At 42.5% G+C, this 20,788-nt stretch overlaps 1 protein-coding gene across 5 annotated transcripts in view; it reads right to left on the bottom strand.

The window, feature by feature from the left end:
* Nucleotides 1–20,788, bottom strand: part of UBE4B (ubiquitination factor E4B) — a 109,249-nt gene that overhangs the window by 28,452 nt on the left and 60,009 nt on the right. For all 5 annotated transcript variants that reach the window (XM_016163591.2, XM_036228482.1, XM_036228489.1 and 2 more), the window contains 10 exons: nucleotides 16,472–16,613; nucleotides 15,132–15,232; nucleotides 14,050–14,164; nucleotides 10,573–10,656; nucleotides 8,080–8,136; nucleotides 7,414–7,530; nucleotides 7,217–7,315; nucleotides 6,534–6,647; nucleotides 5,018–5,216; nucleotides 1,785–1,923 (listed from right to left, as the gene is read on the bottom strand). In XM_016163591.2, the coding sequence (XP_016019077.1) occupies nucleotides 1,785–1,923; nucleotides 5,018–5,216; nucleotides 6,534–6,647; nucleotides 7,217–7,315; nucleotides 7,414–7,530; nucleotides 8,080–8,136; nucleotides 10,573–10,656; nucleotides 14,050–14,164; nucleotides 15,132–15,232; nucleotides 16,472–16,613 (1,167 nt within the window). The remainder of the gene's footprint in view (nucleotides 1–1,784; nucleotides 1,924–5,017; nucleotides 5,217–6,533; nucleotides 6,648–7,216; nucleotides 7,316–7,413; nucleotides 7,531–8,079; nucleotides 8,137–10,572; nucleotides 10,657–14,049; nucleotides 14,165–15,131; nucleotides 15,233–16,471; nucleotides 16,614–20,788) is intronic.

Raw genomic sequence — 20,788 nt, 5'->3', positions numbered from 1 at the left:
TAACTAGACTTATTATGGTGATCATTTTTCAATATATACAAATACCTAATCATTATTTTGTATACCTGAAACTAATATAATGTTATATGTCAATTATACTTCAATTTTTAAAAATGACATACCAAAAACGAGGGGTGCAGCTAAAGCCATGCTGAGAGGGAAACTAAACAGCCTTAAGTGCATAGTTAAGAATGGGCTGGAAATGAATGATTTAAGTGTCAATCTTAACAGGCAATAGAAACATCAACAAAAAGCAAATTAAACTAAAAAAAAGTAGGAGGAATAACAAAGACCCTACAGACAATAAAATGATTCAGACAGTATTATGAACAACTTAAGGCCAAAAAATTTTGAAAATTTAGATGTCAGTGGAAAACTGACATAAGGTGAAATAAAAAATCTAAACAGTCCTATATCTATTAATTGAATATATAATTAAATATATAATTTAAAACCTTCCCACATAGAAAACTCTATGTACACTGACACATATTCATCAATGAATATTTCCAAATATTTAAGGAAGAAATAAATATAATTCTTACACAATAAACTCATCCAAAAATATAAAAGAGGAAAGACTCCCCGACTTATTCTGTATGGCAAGCATAATGTTGATACCAAAATCTGAGAAGGACTTAACAAGAAATGAAAATTATAGGTCAATCCTTCTTTTGAACATAGACTCAAAAATCCTCAACAGAATATTAGTAAATTGATTACCCAATGAGTTATAAACGCAATAATATAAAAGTCAAGTTCATACCAAGAATGGAACACTGGTTTGATATCGAAACCAGCTGATGTAATTCAACCATGTCAACAGAATTAAGCTAAAAAAAACAAAATCATCTCCTCGATAAAAATGAAAAAAGCATTTAATAAAATTCAACTTCAGATAAGAATAAAAAACTTTTAGAAAACTAGAAATAAAAGGGAATTTCCTTAATCTGATAACAAGATACACAAAACAAAAAACCCTTCCCCCATTAATTGGAATAAAAGAGAAATTTCAAGAAGGTTATTTCTATTCAAGATTGTAGTAAAAATTATAGCCAGAGCACTAAGGCAAAAAAAAAAAAAAAAAAAAAAAGGTATGAGAAAAAGAAAACTGTCATCATATACAAACAATATGATTATATGTAGAAAGAAAACCTTAAGGAATCCACACAGTAACATTTAGAATTAATCAGTGATTTTAGCAAGGTAGACAAAAAGTTTCAGACACAGATAGGACACACTTTCCGTCACAGCCAGACTACACTGGTCCTGGACCAAATGGTGCAAGTGGCCGCCCTATGATTATTCCAGTGACCTGTTGAAAAAGATGTTTGCTTCCTGTTCCTGTAACTTTTGTTTGTGTGGAGGTGCTTAGCTAATGAAAAACAATTGTGCTAGTGAACTAGAAATTGGAAATTGAGGCTACTCTGACCATTCTGGACTCCTTATGCCACAGGACAACATGCAAAAACACTGAATTAGATGTTGGCAGGAGAAAACGGTCTTGTTTATCAGGAGAAACTAGAGTTTCTATTGCACAGTCCAGGGTATGTCTGGAACCGTGTCCAACAGAAAAAGTTAATGAAAATCTGTAGTAGCTGTGTACCGAGGGCTGAGAACTCTAAGGAACCGAGCCTGGGGCACGTTAACCGTGCTCAGACGTCTGGCCAGCTGAGGGACACGGATGTGGCCGTGGAGGCAGATGCTGCCCTGCAGCGTGTGCACTCCACTCCCCCTCCCAAATCTGCCAGTCCCAGCCTCAGGACGCGGCACCACGCACGTACCGATTGAGCTCCCGGATGGCCCGGAGTCTGCGGATATAGCGACGGCAGCTGGGCAGAATCGAGAGGTGGTGGGCGTGCAGGGTGAGAAAGAAGCATTCCGTAGGGAATTTCGGCTCAGAAAAGGGAGGCTGATCTCCGTCTAGGAAAAACAACATAACCCCCTGAATAAAATCGGTTACAGAACAAAATCAGAGATAAAAGCACAACCCAGAAGACAAAATTACACCTAAATTTTCAAGAAGTTTAAGGACACTTTGAAAAAATCACAGACTTAAGTACCGTTGTAAGAAAAACAGAATTCCTGTGATTTCCACTTAACGACCAGGTGTCCTCCCCCATCTGACTGAATATTTACACACATGTACACCAACCACCTTTTCTGATGTATCCCCTTGATGTATTTTATATGACCATCTTCATTATTTAATGCAGGTCACAAACATCATTCTAAATCTCCAAATGGTATTAGATTATGTCAATAAGCTACAGATTCCAGTCATTTCCCTATTGGTGGGCATATTTGTTGTTTCTAATTTTTCCCTATTAAAAACAGTGCTAGGAGGATCTATGTACAAAAATTACTCCCTCAGTCCCCCAGCTTTGAGTATATTCTGGCAAGTGGAATTATTGAGAATGATGGCATTATAATTACTGTTATGAATCCCCAGAATTCACTTTAGGTAGACAACATAAATTGATTTAATGCCATCTATTTCTATACAAACTTACATTGCATCTTATTGCTTTGTGTTCAGATAACCAGAAATTATCTGATAAGATAGAATGTAAGTTTGTATAGTATGGTTTGTATAGCATAATGTTAACTTGAATTTCTTCAATTTGTATATGTATTTTTTCCTACAAGTTTATTTTATTTCCTATGATATATATTGCTTACATTTTGTCCCAAACAAAAGAAAATTGTCTTCTGGCAGAACAGTTTGGCCTTACATATTTACTACAGTTCTGTATTTTGAATGGCATGATTTTATCGATTATGTGACACATTTTCCCCCATTCTTTTATTTCACATATTTATTTTGTCTTGCTGTATAAAGAGTGTGTTTATATATTGACATATATACATCGTCTCGGATGATAAGTTTCATTTCTTAATTATAAATTTCTCTTGTTTAGCTTTTAGAAAAATGTTTAACCCTTTGATTCTTCTGAATTTATTAGTCTATGAGGTATTATTCCGGGATTATTCCAGTAGCAACTCATTTAAATGACATTAATCAAATATCGACTTTACTGTTAATAGGTACTTAGTTCTTATGACAATTTAAATATTTTTCTGGAATGTGTAGATTTGATCATACACAGCCACTACTAGGTAAGCATGAAATCTCTATCCTATTCCATGAATAATTTTATAATATTAAAAAAATAAATGCCATAGGGTTTTGGTGTCTGTCATTAAATAATGTTTTATAACACAGAGGAAAAAAACTCAATAATCCTAACACCTTCAAAATGTTCTTATTTTTATACTACCAATTCATGAAGATTTATAAAATGTTTCATGAGAATTTTAACTGGCACGTATAAACTCTATATAGTAACTAAGTTGCTGCTATCATTTTTGTTACATATATAAATAGTACATTTCCTTCTATTTCCTCTATATATCAATTTGATTTTGGCTAATTCAAATAACTTCTTTACTGTATTAATTTTTCTTGCCTATCATACCTGTAGCTCATAAATATATTTTCTGAAGAGGTAACAACAATTTGTGAGGAAGCATTGGCATCCAAACAAAACAATTTTCTGTCTATAAACTCTAACTTCTTAACTGGGGCGGCTGGGAACTACCTGTCCACGTAAGCTGGACATGGCCCACTGAGGGCTGGACCTAAACAAAAAAAATGCAAAAGCAGAAGGTCATTTTTCCCCCCACTTAGGATTCACTTTCAAACCCAGTATCATGATTTTGGAATTTCTGCAACATAAATAAAATACAGTGCCCGTTTCTCCTGTCTTTCTACTCTTCTGTCTTCCTGAATAGGTCTCTCGGGCACGTTTATCTGTCATGAGCCTCCACACCCTCCTTCGCTTGTTATCTTTCCTCCTCTTCCAGCTCCTCCAGCCTTACTCCTGTGCATGCTCTCCCTCGGCCTCTCAGGTCGTGATGCTTTTAGCCAGAAAAGCGGCAGGGGTCCAGCAGCGTGGACTCTTCTTCCTCCCCCCGCCCACAGGCCCTCTCTCCGGAAGGGGCCTTCCTCAGAGAGGGGCTTCCTCAGCTCCAGCCTGTCAGTGGGCAGCCCGCTCTCTAGAGAAGTCCCCTTGACTTCTCCACAGCCCTATTACTCCCCCAACCCTGGACCTGACCCCAAGAGCCCAAATCCTAATTCTGCCTGGTTTATCCGAAATCAGGTCTCCTGAGTGAAACAGAAATTTCATAAAGAATTAGATTACTTCTTTTGCTATTGACAAATATGAGAAACTGAAGCCAAATCGATAAACATCCGGAAGGAAGACCTCAGATCGGGCCATGGGATGGAGCAGAAGGGGCCCCGGACGCGGCTCAGACGCTCTGGGCGGCAGTGTGAGCCTCACAGGCCAGGTTAGTGTGACACATTTTGGAATCTTGGCTCATCATATTTAACTAGAAGACAGCAGAGTTGCTATCAAGATATTTATTGAAGCTCATTTCCTGATAATTCCACGAGCCTACAGATAGAAAATTCCCTACCGAATGCAAGGAAAGGTCAAAATAGAAGGCACACTAAAATCTTGAGGTTATGATGTTGCCTGTGTTTTGGTTAAAATGTGCCATGACTCAAAATGGCTTTGTACCGGCCAGTGAAATCTAGCCATAAAAAAAAAAAAAAAAAAGTCATGACTCATACATCTCAGTACTGTTGACTGCCTGAGCAAGACAAGCCATGAGGTCCTCAGACACCTGCCCTCTGCCGCCGTCCCTCAGAGCGAATCTCGGGGATGTTAAGAAGCTCTGGAGTCTGATGTGGCGGCTGCAGGGGGAGGGGAGTCCGTGAAAACTGGCCCTGATGACCAAGGACAGGAGCGAGGCTGGAGGGAGCAAGGGGCGGGGGGCAGGGAGGTGACGGACAGGGACGCTGTGGTCGCTGTGAAATCCAGACTGCGGGGTGATGCTGAGTGATGCTGAGTGCACTGTATCTGCTATAGGACGTATATCTGTTCTTTTTTGACTAAAATCATGTAGAAGGGCAGCACTTTAATGACCTGACAACGAACACGTCACTCACAAAGCTCAGCCAGCCAGTCGTTCACGTCCTCCATCGTTGCGTTTACTCTGGTCTCATCGTTGGGGAGAGCGATCCGACACCTTGGGTGGAATATATACGTGGGATCAACCGTCTCTAACTTGATCTTTGTACTTAGCTGCTGCAGCACCCAAAGAAAATTCAGCATAAATCCATCTGTAGATACCAATCTATCATCTGTCTGTGAAATATGAAAGGAAGTATTTAAAATAATGACGTGAATAAAAATTCGGCACAACTTCAGAAGAGAGGAGACTGAACGTTCATCCTAAAGCCAACGAGGACACATGTGTCGTCGGCACTGTCACTGCCACATCGGCAGGTGCTATCTGTGGAGTGTCAACCACGCGCGAAGCATCTCATGCCGTCTCTCGTTGAATCTTCACAACGGCCCTGAGAGTCAGTGGTGCTGTTACCCACGTTTTCCGTAGAAGGAAACTAAGGCTCAGAGAATTCAAATGATTTGCCTAAGATCCTCAAAATCAGCAAGTGGAAACACAATAAACGGCGCCCCCTTTCTCTTCGACACCTCCCCACGAGCGCGTGGGAACTGGTCTCGCTGTCACCCCTGGACTAAGTTCCTCTGGCTGACGTCGTCAGCACAGTCCTGCCCCGATCATGTGATGATTAAGAGAATGACAGTTCACATCGGTTGAGGGCTCGCCACAGAACAGGCACTGTTCCAACAGCTTTACATGTACTGAATCCCCACCTGAAGGACTATTACCCCAGAGGGCAGTGAGGAAATGGAGGCAGAGAGCAGTAACTGCCCAAGGTCCCACTGGCGGTCGAAACACAACTGGAAATCCAGGCCATCTAAGGCCGGGTCCACGTTCTTCTCTAGACTTTATTTCTTCTGGAGTAGAAATGCCACATCATTCATTCCTTACTTAGTAGTAACAGCAGGAGGAGGCCCTGTACCTTTTCCACTCTGGCACGGCAGTCAGAGCCACCTGCCTCCCTCACCTGGACCGGTGCACTCGTGACCCTGTACCTGGTCTCCAGGGTCTGCTGCTGCCCCTCCGGCCCGTGACCGCCACTCTCCCCAGCTCACTATCCTCCAGCCACAAATGCCATATGTGGGGCTTGTCCCGAAAGCTCATTCACACCCACCCTGGTGCCTCGCATGTATCTAGAAAGCTCTTTTCCCAGCTTTGCGATGGCTGGCTCTTATTAGTCAAGTCTCCAATCAGATGTCACCTCCTTAGAGAGGCTTTTCTGCTGTTTGAACAAAAATCACCCCCGCACCTTTTTCTGGTACCTCCACAGTCATCCTCCAGTCCTATACCTTGCTTTACTTGCTTCCTAAACTCTATGATTTCTGAAATAATATGTTGACCTGTTTACTCATTTACCCTATAGAACATAAGCTGCGCAAAAGCAGGAAGCGCGTGTGTCTTGTTCGACACCGTATGTCCATTTCCCAGCAACGCCTGAATAAGCAAGAGCCAGACGAATGAATCTGACGAGCACACGGAAGCGGCCTTCGGGACCCTACCTGCATCTGCGCCTTCTTCGTGTTGGCGTTGACGACGGCCGCCATGTAACCCAGAGCGGCCTCCCGGGTCTCGCCGTTCAACAAAATACTGTGCAGAATCTTGAAAAGCTCTTGCTGAAATGTATTTTAAAAGGAAAGGAAAAAAAATTAAAACTTCATTTTAAAAATTATTCCTTTCTGACTTGAGCCGCTGGCCTCCTTCCCACTTGCTCTCCTCTCCCGTTTCCATCTCTTTTAGGAGAACCTGACTACGAGAGGAACAGAAGAAAAGTCCTCATTCAGCGGTGCCAGGACAATTAGCATGACAGCAGAACACGGAGGAGCTACGGTTTCAATAAAATAGCCTTTATTATTTCCTTTCTAGGATGGGATCGAAATTACCTTAATTACGCTGTAACTAGCCTATAATTTTGCTTTTAAGTTCCAGAACCGAAGACGTGTAATTTACATTGGGGACAAGCGAGCCCCTGAGGGGTACGCGCAAACCAACAGTGCTCACTCACCCCTATATTTTAAATGCCTAAGAGCAAGCTGGGGCGAGAGCATGGCCACCAACTGGGGCCGGTCCCCGGGGACGCCCCACAAGGGTGTGTACTGCATTCTGCTGCGGTCACTATTCGAGACACAGGACATTTGGATACAGGCTCTCTCTCCTTCACCCTTTGTGTTTTCTGGACACCTACCCTTCCCAGCTCCAAGTAATGCTGCAGTGACTGGCTAACCACGCGAGTATTTTCCAGGGTAATGGCAGGCCCTGAGAAATATTTTTCAACCACTTTAGCCTGAGAAGAGAAGAAACAAATTCAACCGATGTTTAACGTATGTTTGGGAAGGAATCTGAACATAAGAGCAGAAAAGTGCAAGTGGCCATCGTACTTACATCATCCTCCGCAAAGACAGAGAAGCTAAAGAAAGCCCCCAGGTAGGAGAGTCTCTGCAGCTCCCGCCCGGAGCCAGGGCTTAGGGACTTAGGCAACCACAGCGGCAGGGAAGCAACCTGGGCAGAAGCAGAGGCAAGTCAAGCTGACTCGGCAGGCGAGGCGGCCGCGAGGAACAGCGTTCTCAGCAGCCAACCCGCCCCGCTGGTCCTGAGTCACCGGCTCGACGGACTCTCAGCATCCAACACACAGGCTCACAGACGTGTCAGACCCCGTCGGGATCTTCTCATCTGAGATGGAGGAAAGCCCTCCAGCTCCTCTATGATTTTACAAGGTGGGCTTTTAATTTTATGTCTCAAAATACTCTCTGATGAGTTCAAATGAACTATTCTTCTACTATCAAAAGACGTTGAATAAATTTTTCCCATAGGGCTTGTTATTTTAACTGTACAATACTTATAAAAAATTCACAAAAGAAAGTAAATAACTTCATACATGAAAGAAACAACACACGCACGACAATTTAACAGTTGAGAACCACCCACACATCACCTGCATCTACACCTGAACGTCCTCCAAGAGACATTTTTCAGATAACGTTACTTAAGGTACATCTTCTGAGTCACATGCTCAGAGAAAACGTGCAAGCTCATCAGGGAGGCTCTTACCAGATTGCACACGGGGTGTGTCTTCCCGAACTTGGTTTCACAGAGCTCACCTAAAGCCTTGGAATCAGATCAGAAAGAGTCATTTGAATGTATTTTATCCAACTGCCATGCGTAACATCAAGGTGTGGCTTTAATTGCTGCTATAAATACATATGCATTCCCTCCAAACGCTAACAGCTTCGCTGGTTTTCTGATTAATAAGTAATACACCGCACCATAAAACATTTCAGATAAAACAGAAATATCAAACACAACAGTCACTCGTAAACTTTACCCTAAGAGATAATCTCTACTGATATATTGTAGTTAACATGTTTTGTGCCTACACACATGAGGGTGCGTATTTTTACAAAAACTGATTGTTTTTCATTTATCGTCTTTCTATGTCAAAAAGATACATTTCATAAACTTTAGATGGGCAATTTTGCCAGCACTAAACGGGACCATAAATAATTACAATTTAATAAGCTACCAAATTCAACAATACATAAAAGTGCTCCTTGGTTTCAAGACCCTGGTTTTTTTTGAGAACTCCCCCACTGTCCTTTGGAGCTCCGATCATTCTCACATCAGAGAATCAAGAAAAGTCGTTTTTGAGGACAGGCACACAGTCTACCATGGCTACGACAACCCAGGCAAACGCTGTTAATAGCGAGTTTAATTTTCTCTGTTGTTTGGGCACAGTGCGCGGACACACCTTTGAGACGCCACCGAGGCTCAGAGCCGCTGAGAAGGAAGCGTTCTCAGGGGCCAGCGCAGGGGCTCCCAGACTTTGTCATGCATCAGGGATGCCCGGGAAGGGAAGCTCCGACAGTCCCAACGCCAGGCCACACCCCTGACGAATCAAATGACAATGCCTGGGAACCGGGCGTCTGTGCTTTTAAAAGATCCACAGTCGACCCCAAGGTATGGCCAAGTTGGGGTCCTCCACTGACCCAGAGGACAATCGGCACTGTTTCTGATTTCGGCTTCCCTGGTCTTCCTTTTCCTGCCTCTCACTATTGTCCTTTCTTGAAATGCACCCTCACTGCTGTACACGCATCAATAATGGTACAAAATAAACCTATTGTCTGTGATAATGAACGCCTTTGTCTTTTGAACACTTTGTTGCTATCTGACACTAAAAGCTTCTTACTGAAACATCAAGCTAATTCAAACCACCACAGAAAAGTCAACAATCCCATAAAGGAATATTTATATAATACAGTGATGATTAATGTGCATTAAAATATTTCATCACTGAATTCAATCAGATTATTCTACTTCCCTTTATCTGCTGCAGGAAGAAGTATATAAGGATTATTAAATTTTATTAGAAGCCTGAATAACATGGATAATGACAAGAGCCCTGACATAAATCCATTCAAAATTATTTCTAAATAAGAATTCTCATTTCCATACCTTTAACGTTCAGCCTTTCAGTTCAGTTTTAATTTTTTAAAAGAGATAAACTCACCCTTTGAGTACACCTCTGTGTTAGCATCTGTCACAGTGGAATTTTCTGGCTGCACTATTGTGATCTTGATTTTTGAGGTAGACTATGAGCACCCTGCGGAGAGGTACCCTGTCTAATCACCTCCTGCCTGTGTCCCCAGTGTCTGGCACAGAGTATGTCCTCGAGTAAGTAGTGAATTAATGATAAGGTAGAATGACGTCACGTAGAATGAGTAAAAGGGACAACCACAGTAAAAAAAAATATATATCTATTTAACCAAGGCCTCAATTTACACAAGGTTGTATCTGTGACAGGGAGTTAATGAATTTATTATTTTGATATTTCCCTTCACATTTTTAGGATGAACAATATTCAGTAATACTTCAAAAGATTTTTCTCTCAAAATTTCAAGGAGGCAAATTCAGAGAAGAGAAGGGCCTCTTATTGTCCTTCTGGTTTCAAAGCCTTCAGAGCAGGCAGGGCCCTCGATGAGCATCTAAGCTAAAAGTTCATGCCTGCTCTGAGTGCCTCAGGAGCTCAGATCTGTGTTTTCTGTCATCAAGTAAAGCCTGAAGGGAAGTGTACAGCCTCAGGAAACGGGGAAGATGAACGAGAGAATTACTCAGATTTTATGTACGAAGTCACTTCATAAAGGTAAAATTGTATTACTTGGTCTAACTCTGCCTTTTTATTTTCATTTGTAATCGGTTTTTTTTAAAATAACAAAATTTCATCCCAAATATGGTATGTCAGGAAATCAGAAGGGTACCACCAATAATTATCGTTCTCACAAGCTATATGATAAGGCAATGCCCATTTCCATGACTGCGTCACCGCCTCCCACCTAGGACTCGGTGAGTGGGGGTGGGTACCGGGCTGCTAACTGTCTCCACGGATGCATCTCATCGCACACCAAACACTGCATGGCCAACACAATGACTGCATGTTTTAAATTTGAAAACGAGGGTGATCATGGGCCTGAAAGAAACTGTATGTTAAAATAATCCATGAAAACATTTACTGAATGAAAGGGGCAAAGAAAAAGAACAAAGTTTTACCATGAGGGGGTATTTAAAGTAGTCACTATCGAGGGAGCACTCTTTGGCAGCAAGAGCCAGGCCTTGTAAAATGGGGATAAAGATCTAGAAGAAAAACAAAACAAAACAGAATCAGAAATGTAAGTTTAAGGAAATTTAAGAACGAGACACGTGTCCTATCAAGCGCTGAATCTGAACGTGCGGGTAATTCCCACTCCTTCTGAAGGAAACGCCGTTTTGCACGTAACGGAGTCTGGAATCCAGCCCCGGAGCGCTGCTGTGTCCTCTGACAGGGCTCAACATAGAGTGGTGCAGCTGAATCCTCCAGAATCAGGATTTCGTGAACCCTACTCCTGGCAGGACTCCCGGTGGTTCGACAGGAACTCAGAAATTTGGAGCCTGCTATCAGACTCTCCAGGGGTCCTGAGTCAACTAAATTCTGTCCCTCTCAGCAACACATGTGTTTCTGGTTACCAAGCACCTACAATCTGTAAAGAAACTGGACGAAATGTTCCAATACTTTCTCAACTCTACCGATAGTCTTAAAAAATTCTTTGTTGCTACCTTCCCACCCTCATCTAATTCTTTCCATTTTCCTGTTTACTTTGAAGAGAACAAGAAAAACAGACCAATGATGGATATTACTATTATTACATTAAATTTAATTATGTAGAGCAAAAAGCTGGTAAATGTTGAAATTGAAAAAAAAGAACTGTATTGGCGTGTCTTACCTCATATATGTGGTAATTAACACAATAACCTGACGTCGGAGCCTAAGGGCACTCAAATTTACTTTTACAAGCTTACCATTAAAACCAGGGCCCATGAACACTATGTGAGAGTTGCTCAGCACAATTCATCTTCAAATTTCACAAAGCCCTCACTGGTCGACACATTTAGAGGTCCGGGTGGGATTTAACATTAATAACAAAGCAGAAAAAGTAGAGAAAGTTGTAAATGGCAGCTGACAGTCTGAATGTCAATAAATTGAAAAAGGGAGTACTGTATAAAAACTGCTAGAAAACCTGAAAATTTTTTTCCTACTAATTTCATCCCCCTGTACTGAGCACCTTCATCTTTAAGTAGCACTAGAAGGTCCTCGAGAACCTTGCGATGCCAACACAGCTCTGGAAGGGATGTCTATAGTTTCTGTAACTCAAACAACAGAGGTGGGAGTGATGTGCTTTCACAAACCAGCTGAAGATGGGAGGTAACGCCTAGGTGAGGAGGTGGGGAACACCTACATTGCAATCAAGAAAAAACATCCAGAAGTTCCAGAATCACCAAAAATAAATTTCACAATTGGTCATCTAGAAAAATCTCTAAGCATGTTTTGCCAAGAATGCTACAACGTAAGCCATCTTTACTTTTTCTAATAGAGTTTTACACTCTGTTGCTTATCCTCTAGTAAAGTTTAATTTATAACAGACAAAATACTGCTAAACATAATACTTTTCAAATAGTCATATACTGTACTATTTGTGTGACTTATATATTTTAAATGATTCTCTCGTTTTTAAAAAAATATCTCTCAGTGGCAATAAAAAATGCTGCAAATATTCATCTCCAATCCTAAATTCTAGCAACTATTTATTTCTATTTATCTGTGAATACCTCAAATATTAAAAGAAAACTAAAATTTCAGTTAAAAGATTTTAATAATTCGAAGTTGACATATTCTTAAGACAAAAAGGTAAAATGCCGCTTTTTAGTTCAGCGACTCCATTTTACTCATCCTTTCTCTTGAGAAACCACACATGGTAAAATGAACAGTGTTCAAGACTAAGAGGCAGGGAAGGTATCCGAATTCTGTGATTAAAAATAAATAGGTCTGTGGTAGCTGCACGATGTGTGAACGTAATAGATGCCACTGAACCGTACACTTCAAAATGGTTAATTCTGTCATGTATATGTCACTTCAATTTTCTAAAAACAAAGAGGTCATTTCATAACCTCTGGGTAAGTGTCCTTAGAAATAAAATGGGCATAACACACCCCTTTCCGCTGACCACTGGGCTACTCCGTCTGGGCTCCTGAAATCATGTATTTTTGAATAGAAGCGTTCCAGTTGATGCACATTCCACACATAACAGTGCATCGCGAACCTTCCAAGACTGTTATTTATTTTCATCAGAGTTCACTTATCTTCCTAGAGAAGAAAAGCTCCCTCAAATATTTCCACAGGTCAACCAGGCCATCCCTGAAGATGGGCAACTGATGAATTCCCCGACGAGAGTACCCAGCAGCAATGGGGATTTTTACTCCTGGATTCTGCTTTTACTACTGATTTGAAAACATAATTCCTGAGAATTCAAAAGCCTTAAAATGAATAGTTATGAATAATATTAAGTATAAAAGCAGATTAAAAGGAATCATATCAATTATACCTATTGCTTCTGTTATTTTTTTCTAGTCACGCAAAAAAGAAATGATCATATAAAAGTTGTAAGGAAATGTCATAAAAATCCTTTAATCAAGGGAAACAGCTGTGTGAGAGTTACAGTGGCAAATGCTGACTTTACAAGACAGACCACAAACAGCTATCAAAATGGAATGCTAAATTTCAATGTGGAAGAAACCTGGAAGATTAAGTTTATTAGCTATAATTTTTATTAAGCGCTCTCTCTCTTTTTTTAACGGCTATGCTGCTTATTTTCAGTTGAAACCATTTATATTCTTTGGAACTTAATCAGACCGCCACTGAGCTAATTTAGTCGTTAATCACAGAACAATAACCAGGAAGTTGTATTTATTATTTTAAAAGGAAAATTATTGGTTAGAAGGAACCACTACATGAGAACTTTTTTGTGAACATTTAATTATAATTCCACTGCATTAATAGAAGCTAAAATAAGCGACAGACAGGTATGTATAGTGTTTGGTTTGGGGTTTTTTTGTTTCTTTTTATTAGTAAGCTTTATTATTAAATATCGCATATATGCATTTTCACTTGACTTTACACAATACGATACAAAAATGCATGAATACTCATGAGCAAAGTAATCAGGAAGATATGAGACATCATTCCCAGTGTAGCGGTAAGAAGACAAGCATTCTACGAGGCGTGCACACTGCCACTGAGCTAATCTGGTTGTTAATTTACTAATCTCCTGGTTGTGAACTCAGAGAGCTAATCTTCAACACCCTTCATCTGGCAGACACACAGCACGCCTTACGCTCTCTCTTGGTATTTCTGTGTTAAAAGCTACATTAAATCAGGAAAAGGGCCTTCTAGTTCTTATCTGCCAAACACTTAGCAGAATCCTGTTCAAAATACTCAGTGCTTGACTGGTTAGTTGAAATGGCACAAGGTTTGAACAACGCAGCTGTCCATCTGACGCCCCTAAGAAAGGAACCGAGGCAGGTCTTCCCTCTGAGCAAATAACGCGTATTCCGATTCCGGAACAAATGGTTCCAGTATACAGTGTATTTAGAAACCGGCCGCGGCATGGAAGCTCCTAAGCTAAATGTCTGGGCAGCAAACTCACAAAACCTTACCTGCTTGAACACTTCTTCATCCTGGTGCGTGGTTCTCACCAGTTCCTGAATGAAGCCATACGGGAGATTCCTACACAGCATGTACGGCACCAGGAAGGACGGCTGCTGCATGGACCTGCGGACCCACGAGAGTCAGAACTCGGGGGCTGCCACATCGGCAGCAACTGTCCTGTCAGGAGCCCCACCTTAAACCTGCCAAGTGTTCCCACGATCCTTTTTAGGCAAGAGATCACCCTCCTTTTATCGTTAATGATCTCTTTGTGTCTAAAAAATGAGACTATAGAGTCTTTTAAGGAATCACTCTTAACACACAGCCCTTTAAAAATAAAGCATTAAAAATGTGAAGCATTCTATGGCTCTTGTTTATGCTTCATCCAATTAAAAAAAGACTAGGAGTAGCTAAGAACTTGTTAAAACTCTTAGTTGTTTTAACCATGGAAGATTTTATAAGTTTCAGTACATGTGTAGCATTTTCCTTCTTTTTGTCAAACTTCAAAATATACATGGCTGTGCTACAGAAAATTATGTAAGAACACCCAGAAAGAATACATGTTGTAACTCTGTCATTTTTCCTTGACATGTCTTGGCATTTTTCCTTCAGATATTTTTCATTAAAAAAATGAAATATACAAATACTCTTTTTAAACCTGAAACTTTCATGGGACTCTCAGAAACAAATAATAATGTAGTATTTTGGATGATTCCAAAATTATCTATTCCACCACTATTCTTTATCACTGAGTAACAGAAACTGACTGTGCGAAACACGGAAAATGATCATCTGCACATTTTATCAAAAACCTCCACTGATTTCAAGCATCTGCTTTTAAACTAAATTAAAAATGTCTGCCTTGATGTTGCCGTATTTCGACAATGGTCTAATACAATAAAACACACCAGAGTGTTTTATTTTCACAGGATCACATTTTACAGAAGGAACTCGGGAGATCGTGCGGTCAACCACCCCCGCCCCGCAGGTGGGGAAGTGCGGCCTCTTGGCGGGGCGACGTGGCCGGGCGGCCTGCGCCCACTGCCGGACGGGCGCCCCCGCTGCGAAGGCCAGGCCCGCGCCGGTTCCCTACCTCGGCTGAGTGAGGGAGCCCTGAAGGACCAACGCGGTGTGGGAGATGCACTGTGAGCGGACGTTGCTCAGCAGCTGGCTGACTGCTGGCTGGCTGCACATCTGAAGAGAGAGGTGGCGGTTAGGGCGACAGCGGCAAACGAGAAAATCCCGCACTGCTGAAAACTGAGAGTCCGGAGGGATGGATCTCCGGAAAGCCGTGCGCTTTCCTCTCCCTTTTTTCGTGACGAACAGACCAGAGCGGCCGGGCCGGCCCGGGGCACCGCGCCCGGGGCACCGCCTCTGCTGCGCTCTGCATCGGGGAAGCAGAAGGCGGCAAGAGGCGGCCGCTCGGGCATCTCGAAGCCGTGCCCGTTCTCCCCGCTGTCGCGAAGGCGAAGCGTGACAAACCCCCCACGGGCCCTTCGCAAACATGAAACTAACGGGTGGACGACCAGATCGGTGTCTAAGGAAAAACCAGAGCTAGAGAGCGAAGTAGGAACAGGAGGAGGACACGATGAAGCCGGTCAGCACGTGACGGCAGCTTCCCACGTTTAGACCCAACTTTGCAACTCGCTGTTTATGGGATTCTGGCGACGACGCAGTCTCTCTGCGGTTCATTTGCTCATTCACAAAACGGAAGAAGCCCCAGCTATGTCACACTGGACCACACTGAACGACCGTGAGACTCGGGCCACTGCAGACCTAGTGGGGTGTTGGGCGTCCACAGGCGCTTCGTAAACGTTGCCTGTGATGACGATTACGACAGACCATCAGAAATCACCAGAGCCATGTAAGCTGCTGGTGACAACGGCACTGGGCCCTGTCACGTCTCCCTCCGCAAGGGTGTGAGCCCCACGAGGGCAGGGACCTTCGTCTGTCCTGTCCACACCCCAGGCCCCCAGCGTAGTGCCTGGCACGTAGTACATGCTCGTAACCACTTTTTGTTACTCTTTTCAATTTCATTTTATCATTAGTTTCAGGTATACAGCACATTGGTTAGACACTTACGCGGTTTATGAAATGATCCCCCTAATTGCTCTTTTTCCCCTCTGGCTCTCCGCCGAGGCATTACATTACTGCTGACTGCGTTCCCTGTGCCGTGCGCCCCATCCCCGTGACCACCTCTCAACTACTAACTAGTACTTCTTGAACCCTTCACCCCTTTCTCCCACCCCTCAAACCCCTCCCCTCTGGCCGCCACCAGACTGTCCTCTATATTGGTGAGTCTGTTTCCATATAACCACTTTATTCACTGAATAAATGAATGAAGGCTGAGTTGGAGGTGAAAACAATTACTTATCGCAGAAATAACTAGGGTTATTTCTGTGGGTTCTTTTAAATGAATCTATTTCCTATTACCTTTGGTGCTTTTTTTTCCTCTATCCCAACTCGGTCAAAACACTCGATGAGGTAGTTCAGCATATCTGTCTCCTTGCAGGTCTCGATGGCGAAATGGTCGCTGTAGGGATCCCAAGCACTGGCCCCACCGGAGGCTCCCAAACTTCAGAGAAGAGAAAGGAAAACCGATGATTCTGATCTCTTCTCAGTAAGTTATTTTAGGCAGAGTTTGCGTTTCTGCAGCAGCAAGCCTGTTAGGGTGCTTGCACCCACGACAAAGCACAAACACTCATGCAGCCAAGGCTGGAGCAGGCTGCTAGTCTCCCCTGCTCCAAGTCCAACGATAACCATTTTTAGTTAACATTTTATTTTTTGACTAAGAAGAGAATCTGACCAGAAACCCAACATCTTATCTTGTTGGGAATGGAACCTTAAAAATCAGAGGACTAAGAACTGCTATGCATTTGAAGGGATATTGCATGTCCTTAACCCAATTTGGCTGGCTTCACTCAGGCAGACTTGTAGGTGACAGCCAGGCTATGCTGTTGCTGTCTGCGAACTCTTCAGGAGTGAAGTTTTAAGGGACTAACAAAACAGGCCCCGCTCCTAACTTCTAGCAGAGATCTCAAAAGCCTTCATCCACCACTGGGCGACAGGAGCAAGGCTTAGGAAACTGTCCAGTTAGGAGGGGACACACAGGTATTTCTTATCGACACAAACTTCCCAAAACTTTCCGTGAAAAAGGCACAGCAGTACAGTAAAAACAAAAGCAAAACCTTGCACCAGGAGCATCCAGACTTGGGTGCTTTTCCCAGCCCTGCTGCTTACTCATCCCCTGACCCAGAACCTCGTCTCGTCTGCAGCGAGGGTTAAATGAAATCACGTGGAAGTGCCTTGTCAAACACAAGCAGGATTGTTATTATCAGTAATAACTACTCTGAGGCCAAAGCCAAACATTATCGCAAGGGTCAGTTCTGAGGAAATTAAAGTTTATATCAACCATCAATAGGTCACATCCCAAACCTGATGTTCAACTCACCAACTGATTTGATAAATACAAAAGATACGAAGAGATTAATCATGGCACAGGAACAGGCCAGGAATTTTGAAATGAAAAGAAAATGAGAAAACAAAAACTTGGCAAAAATTACATGTGACAGATGATAAATGGGAATGGTATCAGGAACCCGAGAGACCCATTCCTACTTCAACCCAGGGCAGACCACTAAAGCCTAGACGCTAAAAGGACCGAGAGGACTTGAGATATTAATGACGTGTTAGGCAGAAGATGATTAGATGTACGGATCTAATTCTGGAATATGTGCATAACTGACCTTAGAATTTTAGAAAGATATATATAACTGATTTTGGAAAGATATATATAACTGATTTTGGAATATATATAACTGATATTGAAATACATTAAAGTATTTCAATAAAAGAGAAAAATGATGCCAGTTTTAAATCCAAGGCTTTCGGGCCCGAGTCCAGTAAATCTGAATTCCGACAATACAGTCTTCTATGTTACAGAACTCACTATGCAGGTCTGACAGAGGAAAGGGAGGAGTCCGGGCTGACAGGCAGCCAGAGGCACGGGGCAGCCAACGCCCTCCTGACTGGGCAGATAACTGACCTGTATCCCCCTACCACCCAAGAACTCCCCCCACAGAGCCATGACAAAGCCAGGCAGGTCAGCGTGGGAACCTTCAAAATAACAAAAACAAAGAAATCTTGTGTCTCCTTGTCAGTTAATTTGGGGGCACACTTCACAAATTAATGGCAAGACCTGGTATCTATTAACTGGCCTGACAAGAGAAAGATGAGTACTGAAATAAAGCACAGAAAGCAAAACCAAACAGAGAAACCCGCCCACAAGTAGAAGTGTGGTGACTCCCCCGAGGTAGAAAAGGGGGAAGGGAGAAGGCTTTTCCTGTGGCCATCTCGGTGCCCCACTATCGGCTACCCGCCCCCCCTTCCTCCGGCGGCCGGCGGCACAGCGGCTCTGCTCGCTGCTCTCCCCAAAGGTGAACTTACAGGTACACAAGCTTAAACCTACACGCAATTAGGGTTAATTTTCTGTTGAGCGGCTCTTGCGAATGACAATGAAAATAGACCGTTCCCATGTTAAACTACACAGTTCCGTGATAATAAGCCCCACATTTCTCACATTTTACACTTCTGTAACGAAAGGCACCGTGTATCTGATGTCACTGGGTCCTGGCCAGTGGCAAGGAGTCAGTGGGATGCAGCCCCCGCGGCCAGCAGGTGGATGTCTGTGTGAAGCCAGCAGGCTTAAACGGTGGCTGCTCACGCATGGAAATTCGGTTCCATTCTTAGCCAACGCCTCTCATTTAATTTTAACGCAAATTTGGACACCTCAAAAGCCAACTAAAATATCTTCACAAATATTGCACTAAGACACAAAAAGTGACAATGCATATAGAAGACTGCTTGTCTTGTGCCAGGCAACGCAATGAAAGGCGCTCAGAATACACCAGAGAATTCTCAAGGCACCAAACAACACTTCCAGTGGACTTTCAAGAGACGAGAAAAAAGGAAAAAAAAAAAACAAAACTTTATCCAAATAAAAAGGAAAGGTAGAGTAAGCCCCAGTATTCATCAATATACTTTAAAGTTATTAGACCAATCCGAAAGGTGCTAAAGCAGATCATGATCACAAGTGTGAGCAGCGACCAGTCTCACCAACACTGGGCAAAAGTGTTGATGGTCGAAGTTCGTTTACAAGGATCTTCAGATTCAAAGCGGGAGAGCTGGACTCAGAGTTCCAATGTGACACTGAAGGAGAAAGTGGTACACAGTACGCATGCGTCGATTTACGCTTATCGATCAACGTTTTAAATAATACTTCGGTTTTTTCCCCCGAAAAAGTTGTCACAAAATCCACGGTCGTTTAACAATGATGATGTACGTAATAAGACATTAGAAATGCATCATATTTAAGTCCTAAGAGTATTGAAAAAATTATACCTCCCTCTGGGAGAATATGTGAACCATTTTCTGATAACTACATCAACAGTCCAATTTAATAATGTAATTACTTCACATAATAGAATCACATAATAACTGAATCCTTCAGAAAACAATGAAAATATTCCTGGGGATTTACACATGCATTTGATTTGTGCAAACTGAATCCATTTTAAATGCGCCAAGAAAAATTGTTTCTTAAAAAAACATTCCATTGCACTTTCTTTTCTTCTATAAGGGGAAATAATCACCCTCCTATTTCCTTATTTTTCTGAATGCAGGTTCTAGAATTTTATATCTTCTTGATGAAGGCAAAGTCTGAGCTGTGCAGATTTAAGCGATGTACAGTCACTGAACAAATGTTCGCATGTGCCTTCCGTGTTCCAGGCACTGCTGTAGGTCCTGGGGGGCGGGACACGCTGAATCAGACAGACCCAGACCTTGTTCACAGGGCAATTATGTTCCAGTGGGGGAGATGCTCAAACCAAATAAATACGGCAGCGCTATGAGGGAAAATAAAAGGAGGGCATAGGTCACAGAGGGAGCAGAAAGTGTGTGTGTGGGGGGGAGGTGTTAACATTTACTACAACCAGGCAAGGGGTCGCCCTCTAACAAGATGGCATTTACACACAGACCTGAGAGAGTCAGGGAGCAGGCCACGCAGAGATCGGGGGACAGCTGTCCCAAGAGAGGAAGCAAGTGCAAAGGCCTAAGGCAGGAGGGAATACACTGAGTGAAGAACAGGATGGAGTGTGTGCGCCGGAGGATGTAGGCAAGTAGAGGCAGACGAGGGTAGAAAGGAGAAGTGCGTGTGCGGGGGTGTATATGCACGTGTGTGCATGTACACGAGATGCAGGGTCTTACAGGCCAGGGTGAGAGGCTTCGGGTTTCACTCTGTGTGAGAAGAGATATCACTAGAAGGTGCTGGGGACTGCCATGGCGGAGAGATTTCTTTTTGACTATTTCCGTGTGTCATCTCCAAGGAGTGATGACCAGCAGAAATCAAAGGGTTAAGTATCAATGTTTTCCACTATCTGCTAATTTCCTATTTCTCTATTCACTTAGGCTTATTATGACTCTCAAGATTCAACCTCCTTCACCAAAATAGCTAAGCAGTAAGAAAAAAAAAATTTCTAGTTCTCAACTTCCTAGGACACAATTGGAAAAATTTTCCCCAGAATAATTCTTATGGTATCTTTACCACGAGGTATTTCACTTCACTTACTCCCGCTCCTGCAAGAAGCAGTTCCTTCTAATTCACACAGCTCTTTTCGCAGAGGAATGTTTCTACCTTTCTTAAATTAATCCTTATCATCGGCACTATAAATAATTAACATGAACATACATCCC

This window comes from Rousettus aegyptiacus, unplaced genomic scaffold, assembly GCF_014176215.1.
Source record: "Rousettus aegyptiacus isolate mRouAeg1 unplaced genomic scaffold, mRouAeg1.p scaffold_m13_p_1, whole genome shotgun sequence".
NCBI lineage: Eukaryota > Metazoa > Chordata > Mammalia > Chiroptera > Pteropodidae > Rousettus > Rousettus aegyptiacus.
Note: the sequence above shows the minus strand (reverse complement) of the source record. Positions and strands in the feature narration are given on the sequence as shown.